General features: G+C 32.2%; 1 protein-coding gene and 1 long non-coding RNA gene across 2 annotated transcripts; both read right to left on the bottom strand.

The window, feature by feature from the left end:
• Window positions 1–9,061: 9,061 nt before the first annotated feature.
• Window positions 9,062–9,500, bottom strand: LOC145316139 (uncharacterized). Its single transcript, XR_013878322.1, has 2 exons — window positions 9,382–9,500; window positions 9,062–9,230 (listed from the first exon to the last, which is right to left on the bottom strand). It is a non-coding gene; the product is annotated as an uncharacterized LOC145316139 (long non-coding RNA).
• A 1,585-nt stretch (window positions 9,501–11,085) lies between these two features.
• LOC145316136 (zinc finger protein ubi-d4-like) lies at window positions 11,086–20,499 on the bottom strand. Its single transcript, XM_080156458.1, has 15 exons — window positions 20,378–20,499; window positions 19,051–19,120; window positions 18,656–18,743; window positions 17,929–18,083; window positions 17,434–17,599; window positions 16,946–17,059; window positions 16,476–16,563; window positions 15,913–16,034; window positions 15,269–15,335; window positions 14,644–14,769; window positions 13,952–14,010; window positions 13,677–13,803; window positions 12,960–13,031; window positions 12,228–12,337; window positions 11,086–11,790 (listed from the first exon to the last, which is right to left on the bottom strand). The coding sequence occupies exons 2-15, from the start codon at window positions 19,116–19,118 to the stop codon at window positions 11,734–11,736; spliced, it is 1,419 nt and encodes a 472-aa protein (XP_080012584.1). The 5' UTR covers window positions 19,119–19,120; window positions 20,378–20,499; the 3' UTR covers window positions 11,086–11,733.
• Window positions 20,500–21,084: the final 585 nt, after the last annotated feature.

Here is a 21,084-nt window from a genome sequence, read left to right as displayed (position 1 = left end):
AGATCAAGGCTATTTTGGGAAGAAAGGAGTCATAACCTACAACTGAAATCAAGATGAAAATGTTTTTCTAATCGAAATAATAATTCTATAATATAAACTAATAAGATTTTTATGTCTGAAGATTAAGATATTGAAAATTGCTTTTCCGAATGGGTTGTAATCTTTGAGGGAGTTTAATAAATTACTTGAAATGGTTTTAGGCTATTTTCATGTAACCCCCCCCCCCCACTTCAACTAGAGGATAGAGAAGAAGACATTGTTAAAAAACATAAAGAGCGGCGAATTTTTTTGATATGGTAATTTGTAAAGGCCCTGTTTTTTTTTCAAGTTGACATGAAGAGTCTCCTCCGGCAAGAAGCAGATCTTCTCAATAACTTTGGTGTATTCGTTCTTTTAAGAATACATGGAATGGAATGGATTTATTATTACTCGGATCTTACACCTGATTATCATGTACTCTAATAAAGTGAAACTTGTAGCGTGCTAAAATAATGATCCACCCCACTCACCCCCCCCCCCTTACCCAAACCCTTTCCCTCCTACTGTATGAACAAACTGACAAATAAATGACAAAAGGAAAAGCAACATAAATTGACTACAATTTTTCCCCTGCTTTAATGTCCACGTATAATCTACATCCATTAATAAATATTATTGTAAATATTTTGTTGCAGGGATATTTTGTTGAAGATTCTCTAACCGAAAATAAACCCTTTCATGGAAATTGCTTTTAAAAAACTATTGTGGTAATAAACATATTTTATACTATGGAACCTTTCCCTTCAAGTACAATGAATAGATTTTTTTCTAAATCTTTTTATAGGGGAGGCCTATCTCCTTTTATTCTATAGGCAATGTTTGGGTTTAGTGAAACAATATTACACTGCGTGTTTAAAAATATGTTTGTTCTTGTTTTATGTTATGTACATATGTATAATTTATAAAGAAGACATGAAGAGGATTATAATGAATGAGTATTGTCTACTTGTGATGAGATGAAAAGTTGACACCCACAGCAAGTCATTGCTACACCACAAAGTTTAAGTGGATATTCGGAGTTTTACTTTTTTAAATTTGAATGTAGAAGGCTGGTTTTCTTAACTCCCCCCCCCCCCTTTTTCCCTTCAATTATTTATAAATGAATTGAAACCGATGGCTGGACGCGAGGGGAGTAGAGTTATTTTTTGTTAGTGTTTTACATTAGGTTGGAGTTTGGTTATATTTGGTAGAGGGTAGCCCGTAGTTTTATGCGATTTGAGGGAAACCGACTAAACTTAAAAGGACTAACCTAATCTGATAAAATACTTTAAAACCCTTGTAATAAAACCCTTAGATCTCTCTTGGGACCCACTGTAGGGTGTACGAAACCCCTATCCCATTAATATCCAAGTATTTTAAACTTTCAAAGGTTTTGATAATGAAAGATAATTTTTTTTATAAATTTCAACTTCCAGTAGCCACTATTTAACATATTCAAACAAATATTCTGCAGTAGCCTATTGTTTGCTAAAATTAAACATGTAAATATGTTATGCATCTCAAAGTAGAATTTTAAACAAATAAATATATATACTCAATATACATTATATATCATTTTTACAGTTGAGTGTTGGATAACATTTTCTCTGTCTTAAGATGTTAGTCGGGTTAAGTCAGAAGCAATTTTTTCAATAACTGAATTGCTAATGGCCAGGAGTAGCTATTATAACAATCAATTCTACAAAAAAAATCACGAAACCTTATAAAGTTTTTCATGAAAAATCACGAAACCTTATGAAGTGTTTCATGTAAGTGAAGAGTGGTGGGAAAGAAGGGAAAGTAAAGGGGAAGGGGTTGTGGGGAAATTTTTCTTTAGAATTGTTAGTCAGAATATCCTTCCCTTGTCCCTGCTGATGGCAAAACAACTAGCCATGCAATTAGGGCTGGCATAATAAGGTATGCAAACAATTTCGAATAGCCAGGGATCTTGAGGGATAAGACAAATTACTAAATAATGATGTACACACACCATTTATGTCTAACAAAATTACTTCACATGTAGATTAGAAATAATGGTTTAAAAGTTTATACAACAAATCAAGATTTATTTAAAAGTCCAAAATGTTTTTAGACAATGAATAAGATACCAGCAGAATTTACAACCCAATGTCAACTCCCTCCCTGCGAATAGCCAAGAATTTTCTATGAACATTGAGGGCAATCCTAAAAGTTTTAGAAGAATCATTCTAAGAGAAGTGAAATATTATCAGCCGCACAACTGGTAAAAAGGATGGCAATGAAATTGTTTACTAATCACTCTATTCATAATTTGTAAACAATGGTTGGGATAAAAGAATAAACAATAAAATACTAATTAATTTTGCCGAAAGCAACTACCAATCTATTATTGCCATATTGTAGATACTAATTAGCCTTCAGGGCTTTTCCCCCAGAAGTCCCCCCCCCCTCCCCCAACCCGTATGGTTGTTTTTTGTTTATTAATACCTATAATTGCGACAACTTTTACATCACAAAATTCTAAAATTATAAAAGGTTCCCTGATTTTTTGATTTAAAAAAGTTTATTAGTTTTTTTTTCACTAGGACTTTGATGCAAGATGTGGTGGGGTTCTCCCAACCCCCTGTTTCAGTTTTTTTTTGCAAAAAAAATGATTTTTTGGGTGGAGGTAGGAATTTTTTAGGGATTATACAAAAAATTTATTTTCAGTTATGTTATGAAATCTAAGTTAGAACCTAAAAACAAGGCAAACACCAATTGTTTCTCCTTGTTTAATTACCCATTTATCCATGATAATTCTGCATATTAATGAAAGGTTTCTATTCATCCTATTAATTCATTAACAAAAAAGCAAAGGGTCAACCACAAAATATCCTTATAATAAAGTAATAGGGCGTTTGTTTGTCTGTTCCGAAATTTTAATTAAAAACTTAACCAATTTAAGTATCAAAAAAACTACAGAAGAAAATCTTCTCCGGAACAAAAGTAAAACAATGACAGAGCAAAATTGTCAGCTTAAATACATAAGCGTACTAAGAGGGGTGCAAATGGGAAAAACACTTTTTCAAAATAAAACTTACTTCTTCATGCTTTTAAATTTTTATCTAAATAAAATTTATAATTGGAGTAACAATCTACCCTTATAATAATGGGAAGGATATCTTTTTGTGCGTACCGAAAGATCTTGGTAACTGCTTGGCCAATGTGTCCTGAAAGGAATCATTTGGGAGAGAATTTGCAGAGAAACTGGCCCTTTCTCTGCAAATATGAATAGAAAAAAAACCACTAAGCAAGATTTTCTTTTTCCTTTTAAATCTAATATTGGTTGTGGGGAATCTCCACCCACTTTTATTTTATTTTATTCAGACTTTGACATTCTAAATTAGACAATTAATAAGGACGAAAAATCACACACTGAATGTCAATAATGTGCAGACAAAGGGAGGATTAACAAACCTTTTAGAGTAGCTGGACTGTAGAACAAAAAAAAATCACCCTCCTCCCCCTAAAATACGAGCTTGCACGCCCTGGCTAGAGCGTGGCTGTAAAATTAAGATTGTACCCCGTCATTGCAGCCTCATCATAATTTATCAAAGTCAATAATGCTTAAAGGATTATAAAAATTCAGCATATTCACATATAACACCATGAAGGAGTATATATAAACAAGGATGATAACATCCATAAAAAGCAAAACACAGAATTAAAAAAAAAGGGTAAAAATCTATGAAAAAGGCTAGTTATAGAGTCGTTAATCAAAGGAATCTTCTTAAGGATTTTCATAAGCCAATTTCATACATAACACCGAAGAAAATTTCATACATTGCACCCACTATCTTAAGAAAAATTGCAGCTATCTATCTTAATAGAAACTGAGAAAAAAAAATCATAAAAAAACATTATCCCTCATAAAATTACCAAAAGCCAAATAAGATAAGAAAAATCTTCACAAAAAATTAACATTCTTATTTTAAAACTACATTTTCCCATTGCCTTATGTCAGACAACCGGAGTGAGTTATAGATTAGCTTTGGTACTTGAAAGTTTTGATAATGCCATAAGAGTAAATGTTTTATCGCCCTTAACATGTGAATAAATAAGCAATAAGTTTTTATACATGGATTATACATGCTTGACCATTTTATGTCAATGGAACACGGAAATATATTCTGGAAAATATTTTTATTTTTCACATGCATGGCGGTCGAAACCCATTGATATCTGCTGGAATAGAACCGGTTTTCATTTATACTGAAAAATTATGTATAATATCGTATAACAGACAATTTTCAGGGAATATAAAAAACACCATTAATTTATAATTTTTCATTTTGATATCCGCAGAAAACTGTTTATAACACAATACGATACTATTATTTACACCAATAAGACTTTTATCGAAAAAGAAATGGTTTCAAAGAATAAAAGATATCATACACTTACTGTCGGATAATTGAAAGCTACACTAAAACACTAAAAAAAACATATAAGGAAATAAGAAAAGATGTCATGATCTTTATATCCAAGCTTTCAGAAGCAAACATTTACATTAATGTGCATTATGTTTTCAAAGTTAAAAAATAGTTATTTATCGCATAGTATTATAGATAGCTTTCCGTGAATTATAAAATGAGATTAAAACTGGTATTATTTTTATGATTTTTATTCTATTGAAATTTTTTTTATAATACAATGCTATACATGATTATTCACTTTTGCTGAGAACCGGTTATGATCCAGCGGATATTAATTAGTTTCGAAGCTATACTGGACAAATTTTTATTTTTGCAACACGGGTTATTTGCTAAATCCTAAGCATGTCGATTAAATATGGGTGTGCGAGGAAGTAAGTTTTAAAAAGAGTTTATTGACCAATGAAATGTTTAATATGAAAAGTATATAATAAAGATCAGATTCACATAAAATTTGCACGCTCCTCAAAGGTCCGTGATTTCCAATTTGTGATTAGTAGTGTTCAATAGCTTCCGCAAACAGTATTACATTAACAAACTTACAGATCTGCTACAATTGCTAAAAAACTAAGATTACTCCTTTCCAGAAAGTGTTTATAACACTTGTCCCCAAAGTTTTATAATAAGGTTTTCTTATTCGTTGGCTTAACAACTTTGGTGACTTTTATTAAACTTTGATTGGTTGGCTCATTAAGTTTAGTGTCCAAACGTTTCAACCGATAATTGTAATCTGCAATTCTGTATAGCATACTTGAGATGTGCCTCTATTTATCGCCATTGTCTTATCCCTTTAGATCCCTGACTCCTTTCCCTGTTGCTTCACTCACATATAAAAAAACCCTCAAATCAATTTGCAACTGTGTTTTTCTTCTTTGCAATTTAACAAGGATGATAACATCCATATAAGCGAAGCTCTGAAATGGCGAACTCGACAATCTACGGAAGGGAGGACACCCCATGATTAGCAATTAGTTTTACACACCCCGGGAGGTCACTTTACAATATTTATAACAGGAAAGATTTTCTTTATTTGGGACATGTGTGTATATCTATGGCGACAAATTTCAACTAAAAATAAAATATGCATTAATCTTAACCGTCCTATAATTTTCTAATTTCTTTTTTTATCATTTGAAATGTATTTTAATCAAAGTCTCGATATATCGTTCCTTTATTAAAATTTAGATTTTCAGTTGTTATTTAGAGGTTCTACTATACACACCAAAATATGCAGCTACAGAAAATTTAGAAATCTAAAAAATTTAACTATCATTTAGCAAAAAAAAGAATAATATATGGATCTAGAGGTTATATTTCAATAGAAGAATCCTCCTATTATATAAAGTAATAAGCTTTCTTTTGATCTGAAGAAAAAATAGCAGAAAAAAGGTCCAATAAATTTCTGTTTCTGGTTTTAAAGTATTGCACCAGTGATTAGATTATTTTTTATTTACTTATCTCTGTTGGGTAAACTAATTACCCCCCAACCCCAAATTTTGCAATTCTTAATTTATGCAACATGAACTCTGCAAAATATATACCCTAGTAAACTTTAGTAGTACTGTTGATGTATAATGTATATTGACAAAAAAAACTGATAGAATTATTATTGGTGTGTTTTTACTCAGGGATCTAAAGGGATAAAAAAATGGTCGATAAAGTGATGTACATCCCTAATGATGATACTCAAAGTTACCCCGTATGTAGATTACAATTAGTAATTGAAACGTTAGGATACTCAACTTATTAAACTAACCAAAAAAAGTTGACGAAAGTCCACAAACATAATATAAAACTTTGGGAACTAGTGTAATAAATAGCTCAATGTCCCCTCCCTCCCTAGTTTTTACGTACTAACGGGTATTAGGAGCTTTATATTAGAAAGCGGAAGTCAGAAAAATTACCTAAAACCATCCATCCACACAAATTTAATTGGTTAAGGGGTTAGCGAAATCTTAAAGGACAAACAATTATAAGAAGATATAGTTTTTCAGTAGCAATCACAGATAATAAAATATAGATAAGAATCCAGGTAAAATACGTACAATTGGAGATCATTATGTTCTATTGAAATCAACAAAATTGCATAAAATCATACGTCAATGAAACATCTCTAAGTTCTACAGGGATTTTATCTCTCCATATAAACAATATTTAGCCACAAGGGACCATTATTTGGTTTAATAATAACAAGTATTTAACTATTAAACCAATCCTTTTTTTCAGAAAGAGACTTCAACAAGGTTTCTTAAATACTTTTCTTTTTTAAGATATTAAAGAGAGATTATAGATGAAATTTTTTGTGGCAACGCCCCTTAAGGGGCAATTCGTCGTATTTTTAAAATGGCTTTTTATAGGTTAGGTTATATTTGGTCAGGTGATTGCCCCACAGAATTAGGCAATTGGCCCCGCAAGGGTTAGAGATTTTTTTTTCTGATTAGTGATTGACAAATATTTTTTTGTTTAAAAAATGTCTGTTATCCTTATCGGCGATCGCCAGCTTTGGGAAAGCTTAGTACTTTCAAGGTAAAATTAGCCCATCAAGGTTGCAGCTTCCCGAGTCCACACTAGGTCATACTTAGCAGCGGCCATCTTCAGTCTAATCCACCCACCGCCAAGCATTATTAATTAAATAAGCTACTCAGGGATCTAAAGGGTTAAGACAATGGCTGATAAATCAATGTACATCTCCAATGATGATACACAAAATACCCCTTCTGTCTATTACAATTAGTGGTTGCAACGTATCTACACTCAACTTAATTAAACAACTAATTTAAATTTGATAAAAGTCCCAAAGGTTGTTAAGCCAGCGAAAAAGAAAACGTTACTATAAAACTTGGGGTCTGTTGTAATTAATAGCCCAAAATCCCCTCCCACTAACACTCGGATTTAATGAAAGCTTCTTTATTGTCCCAACTGAATCTCGTTTACAGATGCTCAGCAGTCATGACAATGGTTAGGTCATGTTCAGCTTGTATTAGTGTGGAATATGAGTAGATTAATATGCACTTCAGTGACTATATATTTACTCATACCAAAATTAAACTCACAAAGAAAAACGAAACAAGTTTTATAATTCGTTGGCTTAAAGGTTAAAGGTTATTCAAAATAACAGCGTCAAAACTTTTTATTCGGCCACCAATTTTAATTTATAGATTAGGTATAAGAAGGTATAATTTTGTTTATCCTAATTAGGGATGTGTAGATCCTTATCGTCAATTGTCTTATCTCTACGTTACCGACTTGTACAACATTCATTCGTTCACAATTTATTCTATAATCAGCAAGGAGAAAGGGAATAGACAAATAACAGCTTAAGTTTGCCGTGGTCAACTCAAATTCCCCGCGGTATGTACCGTTCGTGTCTACAAAATGTTACGTCACGCACAGGATAGGCCTAGGGACATTTTCACCCATAAAATTAAACAATCAAGAATATACATGTCCATAGATAACAAGGGCAACGTAGCTTTTGTGCATTTATTTCCAGTGTTGTGGAGCCTTGTGATTTTGTTGTTCATTTTTACTTTTGAAGGTTTTAAAAGTTCTTTATTTAAAGAAAAATGGACTTGAAACACTTAAAAAGGTTTCCAAATTATAAAATTTAAACATTAAGTTTAATCAAGGTAAAAAATCTTTTTTAGCTTCCCCCGGAGCCGGATCCGCTCTGAAAATAATGGCTCCAGCTCCGGCAAAATAAGGCGGCTCCGGCTCCTCAACACTGTTTATTTCTTTTAGTTACCTATAACGCATCGAGAATTACAAATGTTTTTACGGATGAAGGCTATATTTTACATTTCTTCACGCTGCAAATATCTCATGACAAGTGCAAAGCAAGGGCATTTCGAACCAACTGGCCGTTTTGAACTTTAAATATAAATCATTAAACAAACAAAAAGTTAATTGAATAGATAATAATTATCCTTAAACGGTATTATTTGTCTTTGTACTTAACACTTATCCATTAGAATATCGGAAACAGTCACGCCATTTGATGGAATCTATATTCGGGCCCTACAGGTTTTTATCTTATTTTATAACATGGGTTAGAACTTAGTATACTGTAAGAAATTATAGAAAATTGATAAGACTCACAAAAAAATTTTACCTTTAATTTAAAAAATGAATAAAAACAAAGTTATTTTGTTCAATAAAATATTAAAAACTAGCGGCTACGCCCCGCCCCCATTGAGGCCTCTAGTGGCAATTTAAGTGTTTTTTTTTGTTCAAGTCTCTACCATAACTCGCCTTCAAGTCTCTTAGATACCTCTTTATGTTGCGTTTAGTCTCTCAAATATTTAATTTTTTCTCTCGATTTTTTGTGATTTCTCTTGGGAGGGTGGTGGTACCCTCCCCCAAAATAGTTATAAACCTTCCCTAGACCTATGAGATGCTACCATGTTAAGGAGAACCCGAAAGGTTCGGCGGTTAGCGAGATCATTCTGTACTGACAGACACACAGACAAACACACATCCTGTTACTTTATTACAAAGATTTTACATTTTCAATTTAGATGAGATAGATCCTAGAGAAGCCTAAAACTAATAAATTATGCAATCATAAAAACCAAACCTATGATTTACATCAATTAATAAAACAATTAATCATGTATATATTTTTTATTAAATTTCTACACAGCAATCTTGTTATTGGCACACATCAGTAGGATTTACAACATTTTCACCAAAATAATTAAGACGGGATCAATTCATAAAACATCTTGTTAAATATCAAAGAAAATTATTAAGGAAGTGGTCCTAGAAGAGTTAATTCGAATAGTGATCTTGAATGAGCAATACATCCTTAAAGGAAAAATCAACTTGAATTATGAATTAAATATCTAAGAATTTGTAAAGGAATAAGACTTCTACTTCTTTCTACAAGATCACTAAATTATATTCAAATTACTTATATGGAACTTTTCCTTTAAAATGTTTTCTATTCTTAAAAATCATAAATATTTAACATTCAAATTCATATTCTAGACGTAAAGAAAATCCTTGTTAAATAATTTTTCACCAATTTTGGGCTTAATCCTAAAAGAAATCTTCTAAAAACGTAGATTTTTTTTAGAAAGAGTCCCCAAGAAAATTATCACAACAATTTGGCACAACTAAACACCAGGGAGAAAGGAGTCGCAGCCTATTTTTATGGTTATATTCTAGACTGCTAACACCCATGACTAAACACTTAATGAAAAACAGGGCTCGGCAGCCGCGCGTAAGACGCCTGTAAGCCTAAGAGAAATAAACCTTTTACAATTTAAAATCATCTAGAAGTATAAACCTGACTCATCTATGACAATCTCGCTTTTCACACAAGGGGGGGGGGGGAAGTTCTGACACATTTGCGTAAACGGTGAGTATAGGCTTTATCTTTGGACTGAGAGGATAGGTTATTAGGGATAAAATAATTCTTATATGATGAATTTCCCCCAGATTTAAGATTTTTTGGATAGGCCTCCAGGTTCCGGAGCTCCAGGCCTCCAGGTGGTCTCTGTACAGGTAAAATTGAAAAAAAAAAATTTTTTTTTTAAGTTACAGGTCAACTTATAAAACAAAATATGCATCTTTTTTAATATTATTCACATATTTGAAGAAAAAATATGCATATTTTGTTTTAAAAGTTGATTTTTAACTTTAAAAATTTTTTTTTTTTTCATTTTTACCTGTACAGAGACCACCTGGAGGCCTGGAGCTCCGGAACCTGTAGGCCTATCCAAAAAAATCTTAAATCTGGGGGAAATTCATCATATAAGAATGATTTTATCCCTAATAACCTATCCTCTCAGTCCAAAGATAAAGCCTATACTCACCGTTTACGCAAATGTGTCAGAACTTCCCCCCCCCCCCCCTTGTCAAAGCATCCAAATTCCAAATGGGTTTAAATTTAAGGCTTAGTCGCAGCTGACGCGCGGCTGCCGAACAGTGTTGTAAATTAATTAATTTTAAATGGCAAGTTTTACTAACATTGAACAATGAGGCCACTAGTTTACATTCAGGAATAGATATTTTATACAAAGAAAAATTGTTTGCCTTTAAATTTTCTGACAATTAAAATATGAAAAATATTGTATTATGTTGATATCAATAATGCATATCTGTCCATTAAAATCTCAATGACCACAACCCCTATTGTGTTCTCCATTTCAGGGAAGCTTTATGTAGGCATTTAAAAAAAATCAAATATGGCTATACAGCAAAAAAGGCAGAAAGTAATTCTTTAGATAAAACATCTTCCCGTTATTTACAATAGTTATTACATACAATTGACTAAAGTGACTATTAGATAGTCTATTTGTACATATATTGCTATTTGATAGCTAATATCTAGATTATTATTATATTTACAATGACTATATTGCTATTTTATAGCTTTATTCTTTTACATTCTAAAAATCATGTTGAGATACATTTAACGGCAAATTTAAAGGTACATACGACTGAACAGTCACATTTATTTACTTTTCGGGCATTTGAAGTTGATGAAAACATAATGTCTATTTTCTTCAGCTTTACCACAAAAAAATCTTCCTCAATTAAACCTCTATTTAAATCTTCAAATAGTTCATAATAATTCTTCACCGGCAATATTTTCACATAAATTAACAGAAAAATATTAATACTTTTAAAGAAATTTTTTTGTTTTACCAACAGTTTTACAAATAATACATAAACGGTATACAAAAATTATACTAAGTTTGGCTTGCTGCTTTTTTCTCACTAAAGTAAGTGATTTAAACAACATATAATACTGAGATGGCAATGCTTTTTTTTAAACAATTGATTTTAGACATTAGGTTTGACGACAAAACTTCAGCAAGACATTTTAAATTAATCTTTTTATTGTAATATAATGGTTCCTTTTTGATGTTACAGCTCTCAAAGAACAAAATATCTTAGACAGAAGTTTCGTCGCCGACCGAGGTACTACAAAATTCAAATTTTGGATGAAAATAAAAGGTAAAACATTTAACATTACAAAAATGGCATTAAATAGAGAAATTGTTTTGTTCTTAGCTCAACCTGCAAACAATACTCAATGATAAGCTCTTTAAAGTGCCTATAAAAAATGACGCCATACAATACAAATGACCAATGATAGGCCAATACACAGACTGAATTACCGATGGCAGGCCAGTATTCATATTAATTGACCAATGATAGGCCAGTATGCCATCATGCAGGGTAGGCTAGTTTTGGTAACAAAAATTTAACAATTACGAGAGGTTCCAAAGTTTTTAAATATTAATCTCTTTGTTTAATTATGGAATATTTCATTACAGATATGACAGCTCCAAGTTCCTTCGGGGGCAACCTAAATAATATTCAATTATTTACTCGTTTCATAATCAATTCCTTTATAGAGTTTTAAAAAATCGACTGCTATGTTTTAATCTTTTTCTAAGTTAATAAGTTTTATGCGATGTAAAATAGGAATAAATGAATTATAATCAACAACTAAACAACTTTATATCCATTTTATAGTTGTTATTCCAACAAATAGGTAATTTTTTCAATCACAGAGGCTCAGTGGCTTTAAAGAAAGACAAGGACAAATGAATAACAAATAATTACAGAAACACTGCTTTTAAAAGTTGAATTAAAATTGATTTTTAAAAATATTTTTGATATGTACATTTTTTAAAATAAACCTCAATATGTATTTGTAAAACTTGAGAATACCCCATATGTTAGGTAGTACAAAAACGGACACCAAGTCACTTTTTTCCCTGCCCCCAAGTGTAAATATACCTTCATAGGTGGATTAAGACAGTACATGTGAAACCCACGATCACAATCATCACAAAATAACAGCTGATCGTCATTCTCAGAGGTTCCACAAATTGTGCAGGTCTTACATTCTAAACAAAGACAAGTAAAATATCGAGAGAGGGAGGCTGCTTATTACTTTAGTCCCAAAAAGATTTATTTCTTATTCGTTGGCTCAACAACTTTGGGGGCTATAACAGAATATTTATTTGTTGGATTACTAAGTTAATGTCCACTAATTGTAATCTACAAAAGGGGTAATTACGTGTATTATCATTGGGGATGTACAATGTACATCAAATTATCGGCCATTGTCTTATCCCTTTAGATCCCTTATTTTTAGCGACCATAGAGGACAGGCAGAAACACATCTATCGTGTCTCATTGTAACAAAACATCATGGAGGAACTAGTAAAGTAAAACAATAGAGTGGGAAGGGGTTAAATAACTGTATATTCCCACATCGTGGACCCTGCGCCGAATTTCATTTTGGTCTTTGAATGTCATGCAATAGCGTCGAAAATATTAACACAGCCAAGTCGCTGAAAAGGACCAGAGAGCAATTTGTTAGCAGAAGAAAAAGGTCCCCAACTCTGGATCCAGGAAGTCATCTGGATCACATTTCTATACTCATATATTTTTGAAAAATAATATTTTCATCAAAAACTGAATTGTAAAATATATTTTGCTTTTAAACATAAAATAAATACTAACCTATACATTGCCAAGGATATTGCTTCACACTGATAAGCATGTTGCCAGTAAACTGTAAACAGGTTGGATGTCCTTAAATAAAAAAAGTATGTGTCAGAAAACTAAAATACATAATGTATACAATAAACATAAAATTGACTATATTGAAAAAAAATGACTATATTAAAGAAAAATCACGAAACCTCTCTCAATTAATTTCATAGTTTTTATATTTATATTTGTATTATGACTGACAGAATGGCTGTACAGGTAAATTACTTTCTGGATGCTCAGAAAAATGGGATATTATTATCTACAAAAAAAATTAAAATCAGACTAAAAAACTTCGGCGAACTTAACAACAACAGATTTAGATCTGGCCTGCCTCCAGCCGAATTGTCATGGAAAATGAAGATTATGTAATATCAATTTTACATGTACTATTTTATATAAGTCATCCCATTTTCTATTCGCGTCTGAACCACATCGCGTCTTACTAGAGACGCTAGAAATGGTACCTACTGCTGCTCAGGCGCGTGACATCAATAGTAAAAGTAGGGGGAATGCCTTGGCCAATAAACAGGCACAACTTATTACAATGCAAGTTAGGACTTCCTGACAAAGGTCGTGCAATCAAAAGGTTAGTTGACTATCGGGCGCTTTACACCGCAATGATAAGGCACGGGGGTCTATAACCTGAAGCGACACCAAAACCCCTAGAGGTCATGTTATAATTACCTGAACGGCCACATTCCGCACAGCCGATAAGCTCCTCTGGAAGCATTGTTTTCTTGTTCATTTTTGAGTCACCCAAACAAAAGTCGCAGTACAGAGCAGGAGGAGCTATAGGAGCTCCACTACTAGTCTAATAGAAAATAATAATTAAATCCTCTAAATAGCTAGGTATTCTGTGATTTAATTAGGAGTTTTTAAAATTCATAAATATGGCAAAACATATAACATAAAATATATTCGAAGGATGTAAAATATTTGAAAATACAAAAATGATTTACCCTTTTATCAGAATTTGTATTGCTTACAGGTATTGGCGCTGGACTTGTTTTCTGCTTTGCTAAAAAAAATATTGGTTTCAGTTAATCCTATCGTATAAATTAGTAAGGTTTTGGGAACCTAAAGATCTCAGAAAATGATAATCTGAATTGGTAGCTCAAAAGTAGGAAGCTAAAAAACTGTCTTGGTGTGGTTTAAAGCTATTTTTCTGACCTGCCCCACACGCCCCTCGAGACAAGGGGCGAACAACTAGTCGAAATTAATTAAAAAGAATATAAATCTTCACTTCACTTATCCCACATATACATAAAAATACCCATATAAACAAGTAAATCAATTTTAGGCAAACATCATGTGTGTATTTTGATTGCTTAGCATATCGGTTTATTTAATAGAAAATTAAAATGTCACTTCATAAATGAAAATTTGAGTCAAAATTTTCAGTATGGAAGCTTTACAAAATGTATAAAAAAAATCAGCCATGTGACGTCATATAAATGCGGGAGGAGAGGAGAAGTGGGAAAGAAAATCCCTAAAAGATTGATGGACGTCAGTGGCTAATTTTTTTAGACACATTTTAAAGCTTCTTCATTATGCAGTTTATAAACTATTACAGTTTGACCTAAAAGTAGCATTTAACAAACACACAGTTCTTTACAGGTTTTTGTATATTATTATAAATGTTGTTTTTTACCTTTTTCCAACTTTGTGAATGATGAAGGTTTTCCCTTGGGTGTTGACATTTCTTCCTCAGGTTGAGTTGATGAAATTAATTCAGGTGTCTTCATCTTTACCAGACTGCTTCCAGCTAAACCAGAACCTAAACATAACAATCTCTCCAGTATGGCTGTGAAACCGATTCATATCCGCTGGATTAGAACAAGTTCTAAGATATATTGAAATATAATGTATAGCATCGTATTACAGACAATTATCCACAAATATTTTGAAAAAATCATAACAAACTACTTTAAATGTTATAATTTTTTTTAGTATCGGCTGAAATCTGTCTATAATACGATGCAATAAATAACTTTTCTGAAGTAAAAAAGCATATCAAAATTAACAAAGTAGTGATGTTTTATCAGAATTATTACAATAGGTAGATGGCCAATTAGGCATAATAATTCGTCCATCTTAAAATAGAATACCAAGCAGACAAAGATTTTTGTCATATTTAGTTAACTACTACATGCTGGACAATAGAAACTCAACTATTTATTCTTACTTATCTGGATGAATGAACCGTAATGTGTACACTTTCTGACCAATAATGTGGTAGGATTGTTCCACTGCTTTGTCGCATTCTAAAGTCTAACCTGTCATATTGTCCTGAGAATCACTGCCCGCCACAGAAACTGCTGACACGGGGGACCCAGAACTTCTGCAGATATTTTCCATATTCATTAATGCAAATATTGGCGACAAAATATGATTTGTGCTTTAACTCAAAGTGCGAGTCGAGGACTCAAACCCTTCTCCCCCTTATTTTCACTTGTAAGTAAAGAAAAGGAAGGGGGAGTTTTTAAGCAAAAATCCAACCCCTCATTATGTCTTTTATTTCAAAAAAAATAGAGGAGGGAGGGGCGGAATTGCTGTCCCAATAAGGCCATAGGAATGATTTAAGTTACATAAAATTCATATTAAAAGGTTGACATCTTTAATCAATTGTTACCTGAAATTCTGCTTATTATTATCAACAAAGACTTTCAATATGATGAAAGCAAACCAAAAACAGTCATAATTTTTAAAAGATTAGGTATTATTTTGTGTAAAAGTAATTTTTTTCCTTTAAATCAAAATAACCAAAAATGTAAACTTTATGGAGATCTTGCTCGGAATAATATCCTGGACTTACGAGTGAACCTCAAATACTTAACCTAACCTCAAAAGTTTGAGGGCAATTCTCAATAAAGCTTTAGAAAAATCCAAACTAATTTGTAAATTTGATGGAAAATTTCCTAGTTTCTTCCTCCTCTGGCTGTAGTATGCTTGGAGTATACTCTGGTTCCTGGGAGCTCTTCCTGTGGGTGTGGTTGAAGTGGTAGGTCAGCCCTGGACGTGTCTTGTATCTCGCACTACATACTAAAAGATATTCTGTTGGATTTTTAAAAAAAAGTTTAGCTTTAATCTCTTGTTATTATATAAAGAGTAGGTAAGGTTTTTGTCTGAAGCTGAAGAACTCGAAAAATAAGGGTAAATATTTGTTGCACTTTTCATGGAAGCTTGATATTAGTCTTGGAGTGGTTGTCAACTATTTTCCTGATAGGAACGAAACAAATAGTTTATTATGCAGAACCAATTATAAAGATTTCTTAAGGAGATTTTTCAATATCGACAACAAAATTGATAAAGAATAAATATTTTGTTTTGTCTTTTATATCAGTGAAACTAGCCATACATCGAAACAATGATAATTTATCAGTCACTAAATCTCTAAAAGCATGTTGTTTAGACTATCAATAATGGATATGGTAAGAAGAAAATAGAAGCATTACAGTTTTTAACTTGGTGTAAAGTACTTACAATCACAAGTGAATGGTTTCTCCGAGTCAGGTATGTTGTCAGCATGAGTTCTCCTTTTGTTTGGCTGCGGAGGTTTTACTCCTGACACCTGTGGTATAAAAATATCAATAGAATTTTGATCAAGGAAGCTTACGTCCAATAGTAGCAAAGATATTTAAGTTTTGGTGTATTAATTTATATTAGAATATAAATTTTGATAGCGTCTTACTTAAAGTGTACAAATATTTTTTTTTACTTCTAGGAGAAGGAGAATAGAGTAAGTGAAGGGCAAAAGGAAGGGAAGGGAAAGATGAAATAAAGGGAAGAGAATATTATGGAGAAGAAAAAGTAAAGAAAAAGGGGAAGTGAATTTAAGTATATGTGAAGGGGAAGAAAAGGTGAAGGTAAGGGGAAATGGTGGGCTAATAAAAGGGAAGAGTAGGCTAAATATTTAACGGTTATTTGTTAAGATAAATAGGTAAAAAGTTTACCTCTTTAATTTTAGGTGGTGCAGGTGTAGCCTTAATTGTTTTGGTTTTCGCATTCTTTCTTCCTTTCACTTTCTTTATCCGAGTCCCGTCAAATTCATAATCAGAATCAGATTCCTCAATTAGAAAAGATTATCCTCAAAGAAACACAATCGCTCATTAGTTGGCTTAAAATTTTCACTCATTGCATTGGGTGACTTTTGAGGTTGCATTTGTGTATTTTTGACTTAACCAAAGCGTTTAAAATATTATAAAATACTTTGGCCAGACACCTACACTTCACTGTTTATGGGGACTGGTTTGATCCAACGGTTTGCGAAATAATTTGTTTCAAACAGATAGAATATTTTACTTAATTCAATGAGAAATTGGCAAATTATGGCAAAAAAATCATTGTTATTTTCATCTCTTATGTTTGATTTTTAAATTTAAAGGTTATTCGGTTATGACATAGTTTCAAAGTAGCTGCGCAACCAAAAAGGTAGTTCTACCTCTGCTTTATCTTCTTCAGGTTCCTGTAGGGCAAAATCATCCTCATAATAGTTGCTCCACTCTGTCTCCCCCTTGTCTCCCTCTGCACGCTCCTGGTTAGTTTCATCCTTGTTCACCACCTCACTACCAACTTTCTGCTCAGGATTCATTCCTTCTGGCTCTACCCTGTCGAATAATAGTGGATGATAAAAAGTATCTGGATGTCTCTTATTTGCTTGTATGGGTAGCTTTCTATAAGTGTTTATAAATGTTTTCCTGTCTTAAGAAGGCTATTGGATATTTTCAAATTATACCTTTAGAATATTGTTTCCATTTAGGCAAGTCAAATATAAAATTAAAACTTTAGACCTGCAGACAAAAAAAAATTACGGATTTATTCTCCTTCGTTTGGGGGTCCAGTCTCTACACTTAATTTTTTAATCACGCACCCAACATAGCAAAAACTAAGAACCCTAAGCTAAACAACTAAATAAAAATTAAATATATTATAGTACCTGAGGTGTTTAGGCTGCATGAAATACTGTAAGTACTGATAGCGTTTCTTTCTCCAGGTTTTCTGCGGATAGCTGCATAGCTGTCCCGGCCGTCGTCCTGGCATACGTTCCCGCCGTTTTCTCTCGCTGTTGTAGTGCTTTTGTGCAACACCCGTCTTAAAAAATTTCAATATATTCTTTTCATGTCTAGGTACAAATGGTTTGTTGGTTATTGTTTCGGTATCATAAGTATTGTTTTATTGGTATCCTATTACACAAAGAAGTAAGTCTGTTTTTGATTTGTCTGTTAAGATCTCACTTACGTTGAACCCTTTAAGTTTCCATTTTTGGAAAGCTTCTCATAGGTCCTCGATAGGTTATATCATTTCTGGGCCTTAAACTTTTTTCATAATCTTGGGTTGGTTTTTTCTACCCCTTTCCTCTTACAGAACTCCTATATCCTAGGGGCGAAGCCGCTGGCCCGCTTTAATGTTCCAGAGTTACGCATACAAATATTTCGATTTTCCAAGCCATACAATGGTTTTTAAACAAGTGAATAAATAATTCAGAAGTAAAAGGAGATGATAGTAAAAGGAACGGAAAAAAATGTTATGCAAAAAGGAGTAAGAGATGAAAAGGGTGTATTTTAGGAAAACGTCGCATAAAAAATAAAAAAAACAACCTGTCAATACAGACAGACTGACAGATAAAATTATTACCAGCTTCACTACAAAAATTGTAAACATACCTGGCCGTCTATGTAAGGAATTCTCATTTTTCTTTCTTCGTTTAATTTTCTATTGAAAGACATTGTACTCTCCGCTAAAGCTCGATAACTAAAATATTTTATACGTATAGTAGCGGTGCTACTTTATGATTTCAAACAGCTAAAAAACATAATCGTTTTACAGTGCCTATAAAAAATTACATGATATACATCCCCTATGATTATACACAAAAGTATCCCTTTTGTAAATTACTATTAGTGGTTGAAATGTTTGGACGCTCTACTTATAGAACCAAACAATTAAAATTCAGTAAAAGTAACAAAAGTTGTTAAGTCAACGTTATCATAAAACTTTGGAGACTCTTGTAATAAACAGCACTTGTTAAATGCAGAGACGCTAAATGTGTTGTGATTACCTGTCTGTTACTAGAAATCTTTCCACTCTATTTACAGTGTCGGCACAAATTTTCATTTCAAGAACCATTTCTAAATATATTTCCTTATTACTTCTTCTTTCGAGCGAGGCTAATATATAATATAATTCACTTTGTCCGTCTGTTAGTCCGTGACGCTAAGGAGGAAATGCAAGTTCTTGGGCTACAATGCTACTCAAGATCTAGACTGAAAAATTCGGTTTTGAAACATCGTCCCCTATCGTATCTTTACTTTATACAGCCCCTTCAAGAGGCGATAATTCTTGTTTTAAGATGATCCCCCCCTCTTACCAGAGCCACCTGTATATAACTTGCTCAGTCCGTCATTATACACTGGATATATATATATTTATTGATATGTAAATGTTTCGTTATCATCTTTATCTTTTCCTCCACTTTTTTATGATCACTGAACATTCATCTCCTCAGTGTCTGTTTGTATATTTTTTTTGTTACTTATGAATGTTGTCACCCTTGTTTTAATAATAGACACACAGCTCAATACCAATTTAAAGAAAGTATCTATATAAAGATTTTATCTAATTTTGTTGCATATAAATTGTTTATTTTCTCTTATTGCAAAACTACCTTAAGCTTTTTCTCGCCATTTGATACTAAATTATCAAAATTGTGATTTACTTAGTATAGACTACTAAAATATCATTTTTAAAAGCGAAGCTTTTCTAAATTAGGGTCGGTCCGTAACGGATAGCTTTTTTCGTTAATTTAGGCATGTTAGAATTGTCCTATCGATTTCAAATTTTGCATGGTGATTCCTTTAGTAGTTAGGTACGATTTAGAAAGCGTAGCAACTCTATAATCATTACCAAAATTTCCGTACGTCCATTTTAAACATGTTGATTTTTACAAACAAATTTTTATGTGATCTAATCATCCGATTGATCTAATTTTTGGTATATTGATTCCTGGGACAACAAAGTATAATGTTATAAGCGAAGCAACTCTATAATCAAGTCCTAAATATGTAAGTATGTCCATAAACATTATCCTGTATAAAGCAGTTTTTGAACAAATTTACTTACAATTATGCTTCGACTCTTCTACATTTATATTCTGATTATTCAGTTCTGACACTATATAAGTGTTCATGTCCGTTTGTCCTACCGTTTCAGTGCTTCGCTTTTTTGGATGTTGTCATCCTTGTTTTTTGTAGTTTTCCTTCTTTGCTTATAGGTGACATTATTTTACTGTCTAAAACTTCAAACGGAGAGAGACCGTAGTACTTTAGAATGAATCTTTAAAAAGTTGTTAGACCTAAGGGCCAAATAAATAATATAAAGGTGCTTACTTTTGTTTATGTAAAAAAGAACCAAGTAGATGCAATTTTAAGATATAGATCTGAAATACAAATACATTTATGTGATGTGTACGCTTTAATTTCATATGAGAATATTATATTTTGTAAGGTACATAAAGTTCATATTAAATCATTTTTACACAACAAAAATAATTGTTTTAATTTGCTTTTTTAGAAAAGGAGAAGGGGCAAACATTTATCACAATCTATGTCAAACTTTGTTGTGTATATTAATAATAAAAATTGTGGTATTCTACGCATTTTTTTTACAGGATTCTATGTATAAGTAGTAAATATCAAGGCTTAATAGTTGCGCGCCAGCCCTGACTAAGCATCAAATTCAAACCTGTTGATATGAATTGAAAGAGATTGCCATAATTTGTTCAGGTTAAGACTTCAAGCTGTTTCTTAATATTGTAAAAAGGCCAAATTCCCCGAGGCTTACAGAAGGCTGACGCGCGGCTGCCGAGCCCTGATAACTACATACATGCCAAAGGATTCGTTTCTGATTGTTTTTGATTATAGACTATTTTTTAAAAAAGGTGGTGATAGTTGTTCCCCTTTTCATGAAAATTTGTTTTTTAAATGTATTTAATTTGATGCTTATTTTAAGGCACTTTATAAAAGTATGTAAAAATGATGAAATATTAACTTATATTTTATCAAGCTTTAATAAATATTAAAAATACCACTTAATA

This window comes from Acartia tonsa, chromosome 4 (genome assembly GCF_053477335.1).
Source record: "Acartia tonsa isolate MP-2025a chromosome 4, ASM5347733v1, whole genome shotgun sequence".
Lineage (NCBI taxonomy): Eukaryota > Metazoa > Arthropoda > Copepoda > Calanoida > Acartiidae > Acartia > Acartia tonsa.
Note: the sequence above shows the minus strand (reverse complement) of the source record. Positions and strands in the feature narration are given on the sequence as shown.